The 18,124-nt window shown below is 38.0% G+C and overlaps 1 protein-coding gene across 2 annotated transcripts in view; it reads left to right on the top strand.

Moving 5' to 3' along the window:
* Positions 1-18,124, top strand: part of LOC117158843 (uncharacterized) — an 88,297-nt gene that overhangs the window by 32,950 nt on the left and 37,223 nt on the right. For both annotated transcript variants that reach the window (XM_033338197.2, XM_033338189.2), the window contains exon 3: positions 9,030-9,554. In XM_033338197.2, coding sequence (XP_033194088.2) covers positions 9,030-9,554 — 525 coding nt within the window. The remainder of the gene's footprint in view (positions 1-9,029; positions 9,555-18,124) is intronic.

Here is an 18,124-nt window from a genome sequence, read left to right as displayed (position 1 = left end):
ATCGTGGAAAATTGCACGCAAGCTAGAATTATCTAGGTTAGATGGCTCTTCATAGAAATTATTTTTAAAAGTTTTACGATAGATCGATGATGAGTGTTAAGATTAAGCTTGATTGCTTTCGATATAAAGTACTTTTAACAATACTATAATAGATGAATCATTGGAAGATACGCGTTTTTAGATATGGGAGAAACTACGGGTGTTAAGCGATTATGTATCGTAACCTATTGTTGTTAGCGATTAGATCGATCGAGTTCCTGTTATTCAATAAAATTGATTAGTAATTGCTATATTCCATATTTTTTCAATGGAGAAAGATAAACAGAGAAATGTGCGTGGAGATTCATTTTGAAGAATCTTTTCTTTGATTTTTTAATATATAATATACGATATATATTTATTTATCTTATCAAGATAGGAGTCTGCACATAAGGCTGGTTTCAAAGTGTGCCACGAACAACACTGATAATGTATCTATTAAAAACTTCTGTAAGTGTTTGGATACTTTCGCAGACTACTGTATAATTTCACAGTAGCGATTAACCACTTGTGCATCCAATTCCTAATCCCGTTGCGATACTCGAATCTTTATGTTTCAATTCTGCTCTTACCTCGGCAAACATAGACATTTTTCAACGCGTCAAGAAAATATTTAACGTAAAATTGAACGAAAAAATGACGTACATCGATAACAATCTTTTCATATTTTATCGAAGATCGAGATATTGCCTGACGTTAGAGAGACGCAACCGGGCCGGAAACGATCAAAACGTAATTAATCTCGAGTCGAAGAATTTTGCATCGAAATTCCTAATTCCGGGTCGAAGTGAAAGGAAAATGGAAGTTGGCGGAGAGGATTCGCTCCAAAACGCAAATAACGAGCCTGCCATATAATAAGCACGGCTTTCGACCGTGAAAGAATAGCTTGTAGTTTCTACAACGGGCCAGGGAAAATCTTGTAACGGTAGAACGAGTTAAAAAGCGGATGTTTTCTATTCTTAAGGGGCACGGTGTTTCCTATTTTCACCCATAGACTCGTCTACTTTACAGGAATGCTTGCTTTTCCGACTCTCCTTTTCCCATGCATAAAAACTACCAATTAAAGTTGGCCATTGTGCGACCAGTTATTTCTCGTGCGCGCTAACAACGACAAAAACGGAAGAGGTTCTTCTCGTCGACTTCCGTGACACGCGAAAAAACCATGCAGATGATTCACGACACGAGTGTCAGCCACAAATTACAGTATGCAACGTGAAAGTTCCAATATTTATCGTCTTTGAGTAGGAGGGATACGTGAATCGAGACTTTTTTGAAGTATAGTTGCCTCGAAGTCGATTAGTGTTTTCCTCATCTTTAGGCTATGTTCCTTTTTTCTTAAGATTCTTCGTCATTAGAATTTTTGACATTATTTATTACCAAGTTTATTATTAATTGGTTAGAAAGCTTGTTTTTCCTTACTCGTCTCTTTTTTTTTTTTTTTTTTTTTAGATATAAATCTGATATTGATTCACTGTTCGATTTATCCTATAACAAACTAAATTTCCTTTTGATTTTGTATCATTTCTTCGTATGAGCTATTGATCTGCGTGAGTAATACAAACGAGCAAAATCGATGGAAAAACGGGAGAGGAAAATCCGTATCAACGTGGAGGTCGAAGAAAGAAGCGAATATAATCGAGAGACTTTTCCGGGATTGAAAATTATTCAACAACTTTGCAATTAGGAATTACCGATTGTTTTACAATTTTTCGACCAGGACTCAAAAATCATCCAACTAATTTCGTAATTAGATTATGAGCCTATACTTGGTAACTTGATTAACGAAGGTTACCTTGAAATATCCACGCGAAAAATATTTTACAGTTTCCTAGAAATCGATCATTATTTACAAACGAGGATTACCGTAAAACCTGTCAACTATAGAACGAAGGAGAAAAGACAGAAAGAAGAAAGACGATTAATGAACACAAAAGAAGACAAGAGACCATAAATAACCCAATAGAAGGAAAACGAGAACAAAATTGAAAGATGAACGAAAAGAGGAAGATCGGACGATCGGTACGGGGTCGAGAGAGGTCGCTTCCTCTTCGCAGCGACAGCGTTCGTGTTTGCGACGAGCAAATAAACGAAACCGCGGCGCGTTACGCTTTTCTCCGTGGCATTACGGTTAACGATGCCGCGCGCGCTTCTCTCCCCTGCGATCGTACGTTGCGCGTCTCTCGCGAGGCTCCGCTCTAATTTACGATGTTGAATGTGTACCAGCCATTTTCATTAAGCGCGTTTGCCCACACCGTCGGCGCGGCCCAGACGATACCATGTCAGAACATGAGTAGAAGAAGGGGGGAGGGGAGGGGGTCAAAGGCCACATAATGTGACATCCTGCCGTCAAACTCTCATCTGCTCGGTTATATTACCATATGTGGCGTTTCTCTCCTTTTCTACTCTCTTGCACGCTACTCTTCCTCTCCTACGAACCAGTGACTCTCATTTTCACAACCCCTTGTCACGTTTTCAGATACAACGATAGTGGAAAGCGAGTACAGATATCGAAGGCAAGACATTTATTCGAAAATTGTTGCATATAGTGTCACGAAAAATTCGCGATAAAAAAAGGAAGAGCTGAGCAATAGCTTAACTCGACTGTTCTTTTGTATTTCATATTAAAAATTGATATTCAAGTATTGAAATAATTGTTCAAGTCGCGGCCAAGACTGTATCGAAGACTAATCTCGTGGTCGAATGCTCGCAGTTTTTATATGTTGAGTTTGTGGGAGTTGAGGGGCAAGGAGAGGATCCTAAGTGTCCTATGTAATGGGGGAAATTTGGTGTTGGGCCATGTGCGAAGGTAAGGTCAAAGCCTGAAGGTTCATTGTCAGGTAGTGTGAAATGACGTGGATTTAGGTATGGTTGTTGTCACAATAGTGTGGTCGTAGAAAAAGGTCCATAACTTAAAGGTATCATATTGGGTTGGCAATTAAGTGATTATCACCTAATGACAAAATCCGCAATCGCTTAGTTGCCAACCCAATAGTACTTGCCCAGGGTAGCAGAGAATGGTCTGATCAACGTGGAATCTGGAAGCAATTCTTTCGATGTAAAATCGACTGTTATTTTTCAGTTATCGCGAATTCGAGCGAACATGGTAAATGGTACCTTTTATTTGTATTAGTTCGAGGTTGTAAACTCGACGTTCAACGTGATGCGAAGAGAACCACGCTAATAAAGACGCTAATAAAGAATAAAAGTCGATTTCACATGGAAAGGATTCACTTTCGTACGTACGTTGTTTGAACATTTCTTGCTCCTCTTAGCGAGTATTATAACCCTTTATTTTATGGGCCCTTTTTTACGACCACTGTGTAGACAGTCGGGTAGGAATGAAATTTTGTTAAATATATGGCTTGTTTACGCAAGAATGTAAATATTAATTTCAATCATTTTCTAAATAATCTATATATTACGAGGGTGAATACGTAATAAATAAAGCTTAAGTATATAACGCTACAGATGAGATGTGGGACGATGTGGGTACAGTGTGGAGGGACGAGTGTCTATAAAGAACATTGTAAACCAAGTCTATTCTATGACCCCATGGGGAAATGGGATTACAAATACCCATCTATCTATACGGCACTGTTACTAAATTAAATACAAAATTTATTCATTATTCAAAAATAAAATTAATTCATAAAATTGTTCCATTACTCATTTCATATTAAATTCACTTAAATCTAAAAGATATTCATATGGTAAATTGAAAAAATTTGAGAAAGTTGCCATGTAGGAATGCAAATTAAATGGTAAAAAGACGTAAATAAGAATCTGTAGATAGGTCAATGTTCCACGAATTTTATTTTTGAAAGGTATATACTCGCTTTTGAATCTCACTGTATTCCAATGACATTCCACATATTTTACGTACAGTCTTATATAATTGATACTTCGAACACTCTGCTAGTATGACGTTTGTGTCTATACCTGAGTCCTTTTAAGTCTCTTGGAGACTTACGGTTATACGGTTATGTTGATAGATTTAATTGAAGACCTTTGTAGTTAGATTGGTTGATCAAGATAATAAAGTTCATTCTTCGACATCTTGAAAAATTCGAATCTTTCGATTTACTCTTTTTTAGTTTTCTAAAACTGAAGAATTTGGTCATCCACATTTTATAATATAATTATGACGATTGAGAAAATTAATCGATGCATATTGAAGAATTTAGGGCAACTGGATCGTTGTAGACGTTGGAAGGGTTCGTATCTAGTAGTGGCGCGCACGTGGAGCCCATAAGGCGATGGTATGCGAGCGGTTCCACGGCTGGAGCCGTTCAACACTCGTAAAAATTCTATGTAACAGCATCCGGTCGGCCGTCCCGGCTCGATACCTCCCCGGGGATAATATAGAGATTAGGCGAACGTGTCAACGGCCTAACCAGCCGTTGTTTCGTTCGCCTTCGCGTCTGGAAATCCTGCGAATGCGACAAGAGTGGGCACAATCGTTTTTGTCACGCTCCATACTAGTCGAAATTGATTGGTTTTATCGTTCGGTCGAGAATTTTTTAATTGACGATTGTGGTTACAGTTAAATAGCATGAAAAATGTTGTCTTCGTTTAAATTGAATTGTAACTCTTCACGAACCGAAACGTTTGCACCGAATAAGTTGCGCATTTAAAAAAAATATATTTTTTAGAAATATTTTAAAGAATAAAATTTGAGCAAATTTTAAGTAGGTTGCGCGATACTTGAAATTGCTATATTTTGTAATTTCTCGACTACGACGAAATGTTTGGAAATTGTTTGTGCAAGTTTCTACAGTGAAATTGGGTTGCTTTCGACACGAAGAACGGAGCGACTGGGTCACAGATCGATTCTACGTCGCCGATTTCGGAAATTTGCCGTTCAGGTGAACATTCGGAAATTAATTCGAGAAACAGTTATGTCCTATTCCGATTTCCAGTTAGCCGTCGCTTCTATCGCCCCGTCTCTAGCATTTCGCGGATGTTTGACTTTGGTTTTGGTAATGCGACGCGCTCCGAACCTCGTCTGACGTCAATACAATTTATTTAGGAATACCATTAACGATGAAGACTAGAAATCCTATGTACATTAATCGAATTTACGTATTAAAATCGTCATAATCCATTTGGTAATAACGATAATTATGTTTCAATACGATTAATTATAAGATACGTTTCAATCTTTGAAATTCCTGAGAATTTCGTAACACTGAATTCATCTCTGAACTATGACAAAAATTCGAAGCTTTGAATTCATATATCCATTAAAAAAATTTCTCTTTTTAAATTTAGTTTTTGGCATTTTGACGAACTTAGTACTCGGAATTTAGTCTTCGAAGCTTCTACAAATTTTTCAAGCTTCAATTTCACTCTCTAAAATTGTACGAAATTCGGTACATTGAATTAATCCCTCGAATTTCCAAAATATGTTTCATCTTCGAAAACTGTATCTAAAGTACAGCAAAATTTGTCAACTTTCTCAAGTTCCGATGATTTGAACAGAAATCTTTTAACAAAAGGAATGCTAGCAATTATCTTAGGAAAAGAAGAAATATTTGTTCTTTGAGCGAACTGAACAAGACTGGAATATCTACGTAAGACTAGAAAACAAAGAGGATTCTTAAATTGGTTCGAAGAAAGGCTGTTAGACTTGGGTTCTATGCTACCGTCGGGAATTATTGAAATTCATGGTAGCGTATCGTGGCAGGAAATGAAGAATTACGGAACAATCGATCAGCGTCTGCCAGTTGACCTCTTTAACTGCTTTATCAAGTCGCCTGTAGTCGGATTAACAACGACGGTGCCGGCAGATACGCGGTATGAATGGTACGAGAAGTTTGCTCAATAGAAAACGATCGCTTCTGTGTAATTGAGTTTTGAAATGCTCTAATTGCATAACTACCAACTTGATAGGTCGCTTCTGTTCTCAGAAATTCGATCTTATTTTATTTTATTCCTCGAAACATTAGACAACATTTAGGAAATCAATCTCATTTTCAGAATTTCTTAACGTAGGTGAAATCGTCTCTTGTCGTTAAATAAAACAGCGAAGTGTATGAATATTATTATATTTGTAATATCTTTTCTCGAAGAAACTTCTTGATAAATATTATAAAAGGAGTATTTTTAAAAGGAAACCTTTTAACAAAATGAAACCTAAAATTGTTTTTTATTGTCGTTAAAACATAGAAAGTGTACACGTGAATATCATTATATTTCTAATATTTTTCTTGAAAAAACTTCTTCACAAATCGTTCCCTTCTTTCCTTAAACAAGACGCGAAAGAAATATTTAAAGAAGAAAGATTATGCTTAAGATAATCAATCTTTCGTAAGGAAATTGAAATTCTCATTGACGAGTTAAGCGAAATTTTATTTCACAGTTTCGTCTCTCCGAATTTTAATGTTCTATTCAAAATCGAACTTGACCTCTGAAAAATCGATTTAACTCTGGTTAGAGAAATTTTCTCGTATAAATGAAATTTAGTTTACTAAATTACATGCCAGAATTGGTAGCTTTAAAATCGCGAACAGCGAGCATGTGGTACGGTGAAAGTGAGATGAGAAGGCATTAATCCGCGTAACATTGACCTCGTGAGCCCTCGGAATTAGGCAAACAGACAACGCTCGAGAATAAAAAGCAAAAAGAATCGACGCGTCCAAAAATATCGCAAGATATTTCGCAAAAATTTCGCAAGCTACGATTAATTAACTCACTGTCGTACCGCGATCTATTCCTTTCTTTCTTTTGCCTCTCGATAGAAATAAGACGAATAATACCGAGTGTACCTTCTGTTGCGGTGGAAACCGCATCTGTCGATAGAAGTTTCGTTTCATTGTAGACCGAGTATAAAGTTACTTGTAGTCGATACGTTAATGGAAATCTCTAGCGATACTGGATATTTTCTGGCCACTGTTGACCTTTCTAGCGAATATTTCTTTTTTTTTTTTTTATTTGTTTTATTAAGCCAACTCGAAGTTGATAGAGATTGAAGATAGAACAGGCGACGCTCGTGCACTGAAATGGACTATGATCACAAGAGGGGAGGATGATATTTGAGTTGATAACGCAAATCTTTCGTTTGACTCATATTTCAAATATTTCACGCACTTGACTTGGTTTCACTGCTATGAATTTGATTTACATCGAACGTTAATGTAATTTCGTTCGATAGTTTTATTTTATTTCAAGTATTATTTCAAGTATTTATTTTATTTCAAGTATTTCTTGCGTGTATTCTCTGACGAATTTCGAATTTAATCGAGAATATTCGAGTATCGAAATTTCGTTTCTATTTCCATTGAAATTTAATTCTACTTTAGATCTTTTGTCAGCGCGATCCTTTGTGCATCGGCAATTCAATCATAAAGAATTCAGTGCTCGCTGTGGCTGGCGAGTTCTTCGTATCGATAGTTATAGCACTGAGAATAAGGGCGATCATTGTTTCCCGCTGAACGGGAGACTTTGAAACGCGATTTCTTTCTTTAGACATGCGACTGACGCGCCAGGCTGATAAGAAAGGATCGGGAAATGGTTGGATCGATGATTGATTAACAGGAAATTAACAAAGTATACTGGAAGCCTTGCTACAGGCAGGGTTTGAGAATTATGAGCAATTCCGTTGTTACAACGAGAATTGACTCTAAATTTAAATGGAAGTTGAGATTCAGATTAAAATTCGAATGGAAGTTGGTGTTGTATCGAGCGGTCTAATGATTCGCGATTTTACGTCTTGATAAGTCGTTTCATTTTTAATTAACATAGAGAAATGAAAAATAGAGAAAAGGGCGTATATAACAGGTCGTCTGATTGTAACAGGCGCACTACTCGATATTAAACGATAGACCACGCAGCAAAACCTGTTATTAGACGTAAGCTCATTTACATCATCTCGATATCCAATTATCAGCCGGTTACTTAAGCAGCTCATAGTCGATGATAAAATCGTATACGTCTTATGAATACATGGACGCTACATCGTGCAGAAGTTGAAGATTCCACGGTGCCTTGTACAATATTTATCGCTCGCGTGAATGTTAATCGCGGCAGAGAAGAAAGGTGCGCGCTGTTATTAATGGAACAATTAGTTTCACGGGTGTTAAGATGTTATCGCCGGTGTCTGTTTGACTGTTTAAATGAGCGGCAGCGAACGGGCCGCGTTCCTACCGGTGAATGCCAGTCGTGTGGCTCTAGAAGTCAGTAGGAAGGAGAATGAGATAGATGCGAGCCAACTCTATCATTGTTTGTTCAACCGAGACAGATAATTTGAGTTTAATTTGGATTTGATATAGTGGAATGAATTTTAAATAACTGTTACGAATCGTAGAATTATGTTTGCAGATTATTTTCCTCGTGAAATCGAGCATCGAGTCTGTACAATTAATTGAATTAGTTTCAATGCTTTCAGTGATCGATGGTCAAGTATCTTCTTATAAATGAGATCAACGAACCAAAGAAAACAATTCGTCTAGATTTACTGACGCGTGATAACCACTATTTTGGCGGTTGTCAAACAAAATCAAATCAAGTTAAACACAGACAAACGTACGAAGATTTGACTTAACATTCATTGACTCATCGAAGCGACAAATTCGTCATTCTCACTGTACCAAACGACATCAAACCAAACTACATTCATTAGAGTATCACATTTGCTGATCCATTAAATCAAAGCAATCCAAACTAAACCAAATCAAACACAAAAATTCAACTCGAACCATCACGACTAATCAAGTCGGTATGTTCGCTTCTTTCTTAAATACAATACACTCAAATATACAAATATCCAATCTCTTCCGGCTCGTTGGAGTATCACATTTGCCAATTCCATTGAATCAAACCAAACCAAATCAAACCAAACCAAACCAAACCAAGGCAAACCAAGCCAAATTATGTGAAACACAGGAAAATTCAAGTCAAAACCATCGCGATTCTTCGAACCAGTATTATCCAGTACGTTTGTTGCTTCCTCACGCGCCTCTAACCAGTACCGTTTTATCTTCTGTTTGCAGCACGCGAACAACGTACGCAAGTCGGCGGCCGAGTACGTGGCGCGGCGTCAAGCGCGCAAAATCTCGATGACACGATCGATGACCTCGTCGTTGGCGTTACCGATGAGCCAGCTGAGCGACGTGGCCTTCCTGCCGAACGCGAAGGCCGGCACCTTCTTCGCCCGTGACAACGTGTCCAACTTTATCGGCTGGTGCCGCAACAGCCTCGGTATCATCGAGTGTCTGTTATTCGAGACCGATGACCTGATTATGCGCAAGAACGAACGACATGTGATTCTCTGTCTATTGGAGGTCGCCAGGCGGGGCGCGAAATTTGGTATGCTGGCGCCAATGTTGGTACAAATGGAGAGACAAATCGATCGAGAGATCGCAGCGGAGAATAAAGCGGCGAACGGAGCTCATGGAAATAATGGAAACGAGGAGAGCGACGACGACTACGCTGATATGCAACAGGAGGAACCGTGTCTCATTTATGGACCCCAGCCGCAGATCGTCACCAATGATCTGAAGAGCCTGGACGAAATGGTGAGTGGTCTTTTGTATCTCGTTATTTGGTATAGAATGCTGTGATTTAGCTTTCTGATGATAATTCGTCTTTCGAAACGTCCCGCGATATAATTTCCAACTCTGCGGACTTTTGTTCGAAGCTGTACCAAGAGATTGCAAAATATGTATATAGATATCATAAAAATGATTTTAAAAGCAGTTTTTGCCTTCAGGCAATTAATCAAAATTAATCAAAAGGAATTAATCAAAATTTATCATATATAGTATAGTTATTTCGAAAGGAACTTTCGAAGAATTGCTTTTATTAGTAAAAGAAATTGCTTACTTTTTTCTATAATAATAAAAGATTCCTTTCATTTCGATATAATTTTCGATGTAGAATATTAACCACAATATTTTATATTGTTTTTAAGTAACTATAAAAGTAGTCCAATATATGGTCAATTGCTAGCGGACTATGTCTTTATCGATGATTTTATAGACAAAGCGCTGTCTGTTTCAACCCGTGGGATTCCAGAGTCGCAAGTCAGCTTAGGAAACGAACTCGTATTTTTAAAAAGGTGACGCGACTGTAATATTCCCAGACTATGAAAATAACTCGCGCCCTTAGGTCTATCGGAGTGTATTTATGGCGTTGCTCCCCGCTGACCGTGAATATCACGAGATCAGGAATAAGAGAGTGGTTTATTCGTATTCCGGCGTTGAAAGGCGAAAGAAACGCGTGTAATTCACGTTCCATAATTCATCGTTTATCGGTGGCTCTCACAAAATCACATTCCTTTCCCACAAACCCCGCAACAAGTCATCTCTTCCCACAAAGGGAATTCTCTATTCCACGAAAGAGATTTTCTATACGGCAAAATGAAATTCGCCGTCGCGTACAAAATCGAAAATCTCGTCTACGGTCGTTTCACATGGAGTCCCGTTTCCATAATTTTCTCACTCTGTAACCTTGCCAAATCCACGCTAAAACGCATACACGTTCGACAATGGGAAAACAAAAATTCCCAACCTTCGTCAAAGTGTTCTCTAACCAACGCACGTTACGTGCGTTTCAAAGCGCACCGATGTATCGTCGTCGCATGTGGCCCCAATAATTTTACAAAAAAAAAAAAAAAAAGAAAAAGATAGAAAACAAGAAATCCCTCGCATGAAGCCTTAACCAGTGTACATGCGCGAGGAAACGACGGTTTGAACGTCGCCTTGATAACTCTCTTCCGCTGGCGACTCGCCACTCGTAAATCGTATTAGCATGACACCGGAGCAAAAACCGTCTCGCTTCCAGTTCCACTTGCGTTTTCCATCTCTAAATGGATTAAACGGCCACTAAATCAACCGGCTAAACGCAACGCGTTCGCGTCACGTGGGCAGAACAAGCGTAATTGCCCGCCATGCACGTATCGCGAGACCGATTTCGTTTTCGTTGCAATTCGATCGTAAACGGTTGGCGTGTGCTACGTGGGAATCGATCGTTTGGCCCCGACTTGTCCACTTTTCACGCACTCTACCGTCGGTCACGCGTGTTAGAGGTTACCGTACGGCTAGAAGTTCCTCTGAATGGTCGCTAACGGAATTTATAGTCGTATTGTCCGATTCTTGTAACGTTAGAGGCTACTTCCAGACTTTTAGTTAGGCTACATTAATTGAATCCTACGGCTGTGGCCGTTGTTGACTCGAGCTTGTGATTGGCATTATTTTCAGTTGTGCTTTGGCCGCTGGATAACTCGAGGGATTAATTTATGTGAGCTATAAAGTGTACCTCTATAGTTGTATAATGGTACTTGAGACAATAGTTAGAAAAGGGTGTGGTACGTGCCGATGACGGACAAAAGCGATGAAAATGTAATAGTCCAAAAGAATTCAGATTAATGTGTTCGTTTATATCCACTTGGACGATGTCAATCGAAAGCCACGGCAGATTTATATCTTCGCTTTTAGTTCTCCGCTTATCGCTCGCTGTTAGACTCGATGGAAATTGAATTGCAAATTCCATTCATTCTACAAATACCACGTTATATGAGATGCGTAGAGGGAAGAAAGTATCAAGTACAACATGTTTCTCACGATCGCAAGAGTTTCAGAATTTTCTCAAGAGTCGGCCGCGTTCTTCTCTCGAAAAATTAAAATAACAAAGCTGTTCCATTTTCCAGCGTTCTTTGTGTAGTTATCCGCGGTATGCGCGTCAAAACACGCTTAGGCATCCGAGGGATTTACCCGGTTGTTGTTTGAACATAGTCGACCCCGGACTTAATGCTTGCGCGTCGACTGAATGGGAAAAGAGCGATCTGCTGATACATGTTCGCAAGAATTCATACACTGGCGCGGCGCCAACAAATCTGACGTTATGCCTAACGGCTTCCAGGCTCGCAAATAAAGTTTGCGCGCAAGAAAAACTAATCAAAGATCATACGATAAAGTATAAAATTGAATACACGATGCACAGACCTGTAATATCGATCCATTAAGAAGCAAAGTTGCGTTAGCGTAATGTTTCATTTGAAGATGACAGGAAAACGTGTAACGAGGCTATTCTCGTTGTTTTTTTTAATATAAAATGGATTATATAGGAATATTTAGGTTTAGATTCGCGAACTTTTGCGAGAAGCCAGTAGTAAAAATACCTGACGGAAATTCTTATACCGTGGTTACAAAAAGCATTGGCACGCTATTTATTATAACATCTATATGCCAATTAATTGAGTCATTTATGATCGGTAGTTTCATATGATTATAAAAATTTGATACTCTAAAAGCGTAGAGGCTGACGTTTCAAGCTTTATTAGAGGATAAGGATATGTGCCAATATTTTTTTAATCCACTGTATATGTAACAATTTCGATTAGGGGCCAAGATAACGATAACCACGGTAACAAAGAATCATTGAACTCAACGTTACGACAAAGATAAGGTACGTGAAACGCGACAGCACTAAATACCAAAAGTAGCAATTTTTTAAAGAACAAAGGATACATTAAATCAAACTGGGTATTATTATGTGACAAAGTGTGCGTATAGGTGTGTCGATAAAAGTTCACTGTACATGAGCGACGTTCACCGTGGAGTTCAAAGACTAACCAAGGGAAAATGTGCGGGAATTCTCGGAGAACCGCGCGGCGATAACGTGTCGCGCTAGTTGGAAATTTCTGCGTCGTGAAATGCCGTGTGCTCGCGCGCGCGCGCGCGCGCGCACATCGCTGTTGTTTGAGAGTCGGCGCGCGAAAAAAATCGACTAGAAGGTGTTTTCCAACGTGTTTCAGCCGGAACTAACGGCGTCTGGCGGGCTTAATGCGACTGAAAGGCCGCGTGTGCTTTCGAAAGCGACAAGAAACGCTCGTTAATTTGTTCCATCGGAACGAATGCAGCCTAGCGTTTGCTATTTTACCGCGCGAAACTTTTCTTTTCCGTCTGATCTCATCGTTATTCCCAGCCAGACTCGATACATCGTTTAGATTCTTAAAGTCTGGAAAGTCGTAGGGTGTGTACAGGAAGTCTCATAAATTTAGTTGCTAACATTCTGTTGAATTTTTCTTGCCAAATTAAGCAATCGAGCGAAATTGACGAATTTCATCGGATTTTATACAGTAAGGTCCATCATTTCTTAATCAACCATCGCTGGTTAAACGCGTGACTTTTGAACGAACCGATTCGAACCCTTTCCAAAATCGTGCTGAAATCATCACGATATTTAGCCATACAAAGTGGAAAACTTGTTCGATATTTATCATTGAAAAATCCTTAAATGCAGTCTCTCACAGTGTTGCAACGTTTTCGTTGCAGTCCTGTTGACGTATTGTATAATTTCGAGAATAGAAGAACTCTCCTCCATTCTCCTCCATTAAGTACCTACAATTTATTAAGCGTTCGGCTTATGAACGAACCTATTCACCCTTCTCAAAGCTGTATCGAAGCTACATTTAAAACTACAATCAAAATCATCGCAATATCCATAGAAAGTAGGAAAAACGTTTCTCCTATTTACCATTGGAATATCATTCTTAGCATTCTTTCACAATGTTGCACAGTTTCGCATCTCCACAGCCTACACTATGTGTAAGGCATATTGACATATCGCTAGACACTTGATTTTTTGACGAACCTATCCACACTTTCCAAAACTGTTCCGAAACTACACGCAAAATTATATCGAAAATCTGTTTCCATAGAAATTTCCAACTTCCATACAAACTAGGAAACGTTTCCCTCATTTACCATTGGAAATCTCTTTACAGTAGTCTTTCACAATGTTGCAACGTTTCCCTGGAACCAGCTTACCGTATAAAAAGAATAAAATATAGTCGAAGATTAAAAAACCTTCAAAACTCGTTGTTCTCTTCACACCTCCAACTTCTACCCCCTCCACTACGTATAACTGGTTAGACGCGCGATTTTCAAACGAACCTAAGTCTCTTCTCATCTCATCTCACATCTTCAACTTCTATCTCCTTTGGTAACTACGTGTAACCATAAAGTACGAGACTATAAGTGCGCGAATTTTGAACAAACCTATACACGCTTTCCAAAACAATGTTGAAACTATCACGGTATCTGTACCGAGTAGAAAGACTTTTTCGACATTTATCGTTGGAAAACCCTTGAGAGCGTTGTTTCGTAACGTGTTGAAACGTTCCCGTTGGAGTGAGGTCGTCGCGATACCCCGCGAATTTGCATTCGAGAGAATGGCACGCGTGGCGGGAAACGGTTTCTTATGGAAGGATCGTATACGGAATCGCAGCTGCGTGGCTGCTCGTCCAGCTCGCGATTTATCCACGGGCACGTCCGCATGAATACAAACGGGCATTTCTGCGCGGCGCGATGTCAATTCGCGTGCGCGTTCCATAAAGGGCAATTACGAAAGGGAAATCTGTACAGGTCGATCGGTTTCAGCGTCTCGTTCACGTGTTCCTGTTCGCCTGTGCAAGTCGCCTATGGCTAATTAAATTGAAAAAGCCGCGGTGAATAGACGCGATACAGCGGAGGCTTCCCTTTTTCGATGGCGCGGGTGTGTCGCTGGATGGAAATGGATTTTAACGTTCATACTCCGTGTTCCAAGCTATGTAGCTGTACTATGTATGTACAGTGTGTTGGCGCTATTAGTTCCCAGCGTTTCTCAAGTACGTGGAAAGAATGAAAGAGAAAAAGGAGATAGCTACGTATTTACGATAATATTATTTTCGCAAGTGCAAAAGTCCATGTGCATCTTACTTTTCTTCGGTAGAAAACCTTCCCTTTCTTTTTGCATATATCGTTCATGCAAATATATTTTTGCACTTGTGAAAAAAAATTATTCCGAATGTGTAGTTCATCTTGAACTATTCATCTTTTTCGCCTTTGGTTTTTTTCTTGTGCTTATCGTTCGTTTACGAGAAAAACGCTGTGAAATAGTAGTGTGGCTACCCTATACATATGAACTTATGTGTTTATTTAATCTCGACCTCGCGGTCAAAATATCGGGCTTGGTTTCCAATTTCTTTTTAATTACCATACACACGTATCTCTGTAACACGTTCTAATCTTTCTACGTTTACCCCTATCCATCCTTTTTAATCCATAATAATCATACAATTAACGCTATACATTTCTTACCCTCTATTAACCCTTCTATTGCACATATCTATTCTTTGACATCCATTTCTCGTCTCTTTTTATTTATTTCTTTCTTTATTCTGTTTATGTCCCTAAGCCATTCTAATACTTCTCCCACCCTTCTATTCTGCAACATTTTTTCAATACTTATATTTTAATTCTTTCCACGTCTTTGCTCCCATTCTTCCATCTGGTGTTTAACATTCTCCATATTCCTTTGACATATCTCGCGCATTCTCTCTTCTTCTTTCTTTCAATATTTATTCCGTCCGTATTATGAAATTTTGCTCTAACCATAAGACTTTGACCTGTCTCATATACCTCCTTTTGTCAAGTACTGTGGCATATCCGTCTTGCAAATATGCTTGCACGTTTCATCATATTTTGACCCAAGTATCTTATTGTATTGTAATAAACTTTGTTACAAGTACTTTGGTATTTTGAATCGAAGATACGTAATAATTAAATGGAATTTTCGAAAGTTTAAATTTTCGATAGAAATGTGTCATAACTATACGAGGTTGCAGATGTATCGTGAGCGAAAATGAGATGTAAGACATCATCGATAGCTTGTTATTGCCGGATGAAACAAGAGCAAGAACTTTTAATAGTATTAACGGTCGCGTAAACAAGAGTGCTTACGTAACCCCATAATCACTCAGAATGCTGTATGTGTATCGTTTCTACGATGGAATTTTATTCCTCTGTAGACTCGATAATTGGCTATAATTTAAAGCTAACGACTTTATTGATTCGTTAAAGAGTTAAGTGGAAGTGGGAGCGATCGCAAAAAAATTAGCTGCCCCATTGGATAAATCGTTTAAGTATAAATGATTCACGATCTCGTTTCGAAATGTTATATTCAAACACTCAGACTTGATCTTTGTCGCTTCTCTTTTGTTTTAAGATTTAAATATAATTAAACATTAGATAGATTATTTCTTAGAGCTAAGATAACAAATTCATGTTTTCGAGAATATAATTAAGAAAATAGAACCTCGGTAGAAAATTATTTTACTTAGTAAGTATTATAAAAAACACTATACTTTGGATATTTCAATATATATATATATATATTTTTATACAATTCTGCACTTTCAAATTTCCTATGGATGATTAAAAATCCAGTTCAATTATAATATCATTTTTACAATTAATATTATTTTAACGACGCTATTCCCTTAAGATAGAAAATTAATTTATACGACATTTAGAAATTCTAGAAATTCGATCTCATACAATTTATACGAACGATCGCGTCTGGATTTTGCATTTGCACTTGGCATTTGCATTTTGGGTCGACGTTTCGTATACACTGCCTACTTCGAGGGAAACCTGAAACCGTGTTACATTGCCCAAATTGTAAATGCCAAGTGTAAATGTAAAATAGGAGCGCGATGGGTTATCCCAAAAAGCTGATATCAAAGTATCTCATCGTCGTAAAAGTTCGGGATACAAAATTTATATGAAATTGTGTTAAAAAAGCAGCACGTTATCTTTCATAATTATATATTATATACCGATATATTAAAAATATTATAAACAATTTGAATACCATGTTAATGATTCTTAGAGAATATAAAAGACGCGTGTATCATCCGTTCACAAAATTTAGTTCGATCTTATCGAACTGTGTTACGCGAACGTATTCTTAAGTCGCGAATTACGTTGAAGTCAGAATTAAATGCGAAAAACGCCGAGTACTCTAGTGGAGTATCGATTAGGGAAAGGCTGACAAGCGTGCTTGTCTAATCTGAACACGGTAAAACACGCTGCGTTGGTCCTGTTTATGGTGAATCATTGGGACAGCCCAAGCTGGAGTTCTGTGATCACGGAACAACACGTTGGGCTCTTACACTTAGCTTAAAAATTGTGTAATTGTCAAATAGATAGTCATAAATCAAATAAAGTTTAGCGTAGAGAGTGTTTCAATTTGTTCGTCGTAACATTGCTTTAAACATTTTACCGATTTTCTCGTAAAAGTCTTCTTTGTTGATATTTTATCATAATTATTGGGTTAGCAACCAAGTAATTGCGGATTTTGTCAATACCATCTAATGAATAAAATAGTTCCTTATAAATATCTTATTTATTGTTGATTTTAGGCCTCGATGGATATTTTCTTAACAAACATCAATATTTCCTCCATTCATTTGCCTTTGTAATTGAAATGGTAGTTTCTTACGAATATCGTAGTCATATGTGGTACTTGATCAATAATTCTGTATAGTTCGATACACATAGTGTTTTAGTATTATTTCAAAGAATTGAAAGAACGAAATTATAGAAATCTTCATTCATCTATTGTTACAATTGCAATAGTTCCTCGAATATGACGAATATCTTATTTATGCTTCATCCTTGATCATTATCTTGTCTAAGTCTGGAAACTCTTATCTTTTCAAGTGCCTTATCTAAGGAAAGAACCTGCACTTATCTGACAAGCTAAATTACTATTCTTAGTTTATTGCTATTAGTAAGCTAGAATTATCAACCTATTTGCACTGTGAATTTCGAACAAGTAACCACTTAATTTCTCATATTTCACGTTTAAACACTTAACTGTAGTTTCTGCCATATTCTTTTCGTTTCCTACACAAAAATTCCTCTTTCTTTAAAAAAGTAGATTCTTCTTTAAAAAAAGTTCAAGTTTCAAATACCATCGTACGTATATCTTTAAACACATCTTCAAACAAAAATTACAGCTATTTCTTTGAACAAACTTACTAAACTCACTGTCACATTTCAATACTTTTATTCCTTATTCACGAATTCTCCTTCGTTTAAAAGGTAAAAGTTTTGTCAGAAAATCTCCCATCTCAAAATTTAGATGTCGAATACCATTGTAGTAAATTGAAGTTTTGCTCACTTCCGGTCTAGACGTAGTTTCTTGGTATTCGTGGCTGCCTATGGCGATTCCCATGCTGATAACAAGCATGGTGGCTCGTAGCGAGCTTGCAGGGTGGTTTCTGCTGGCCATGCCAGCCGGAGCTTTGCCTCGCAAG

The sequence above is a fragment of the Bombus vancouverensis genome, chromosome 13, assembly GCF_051014615.1.
Source record: "Bombus vancouverensis nearcticus chromosome 13, iyBomVanc1_principal, whole genome shotgun sequence".
NCBI classification, from domain to species: domain Eukaryota; kingdom Metazoa; phylum Arthropoda; class Insecta; order Hymenoptera; family Apidae; genus Bombus; species Bombus vancouverensis.
The sequence above is the reverse complement of the archived record's forward strand: the minus strand, read 5'-3'. Positions and strand labels throughout refer to the sequence as shown.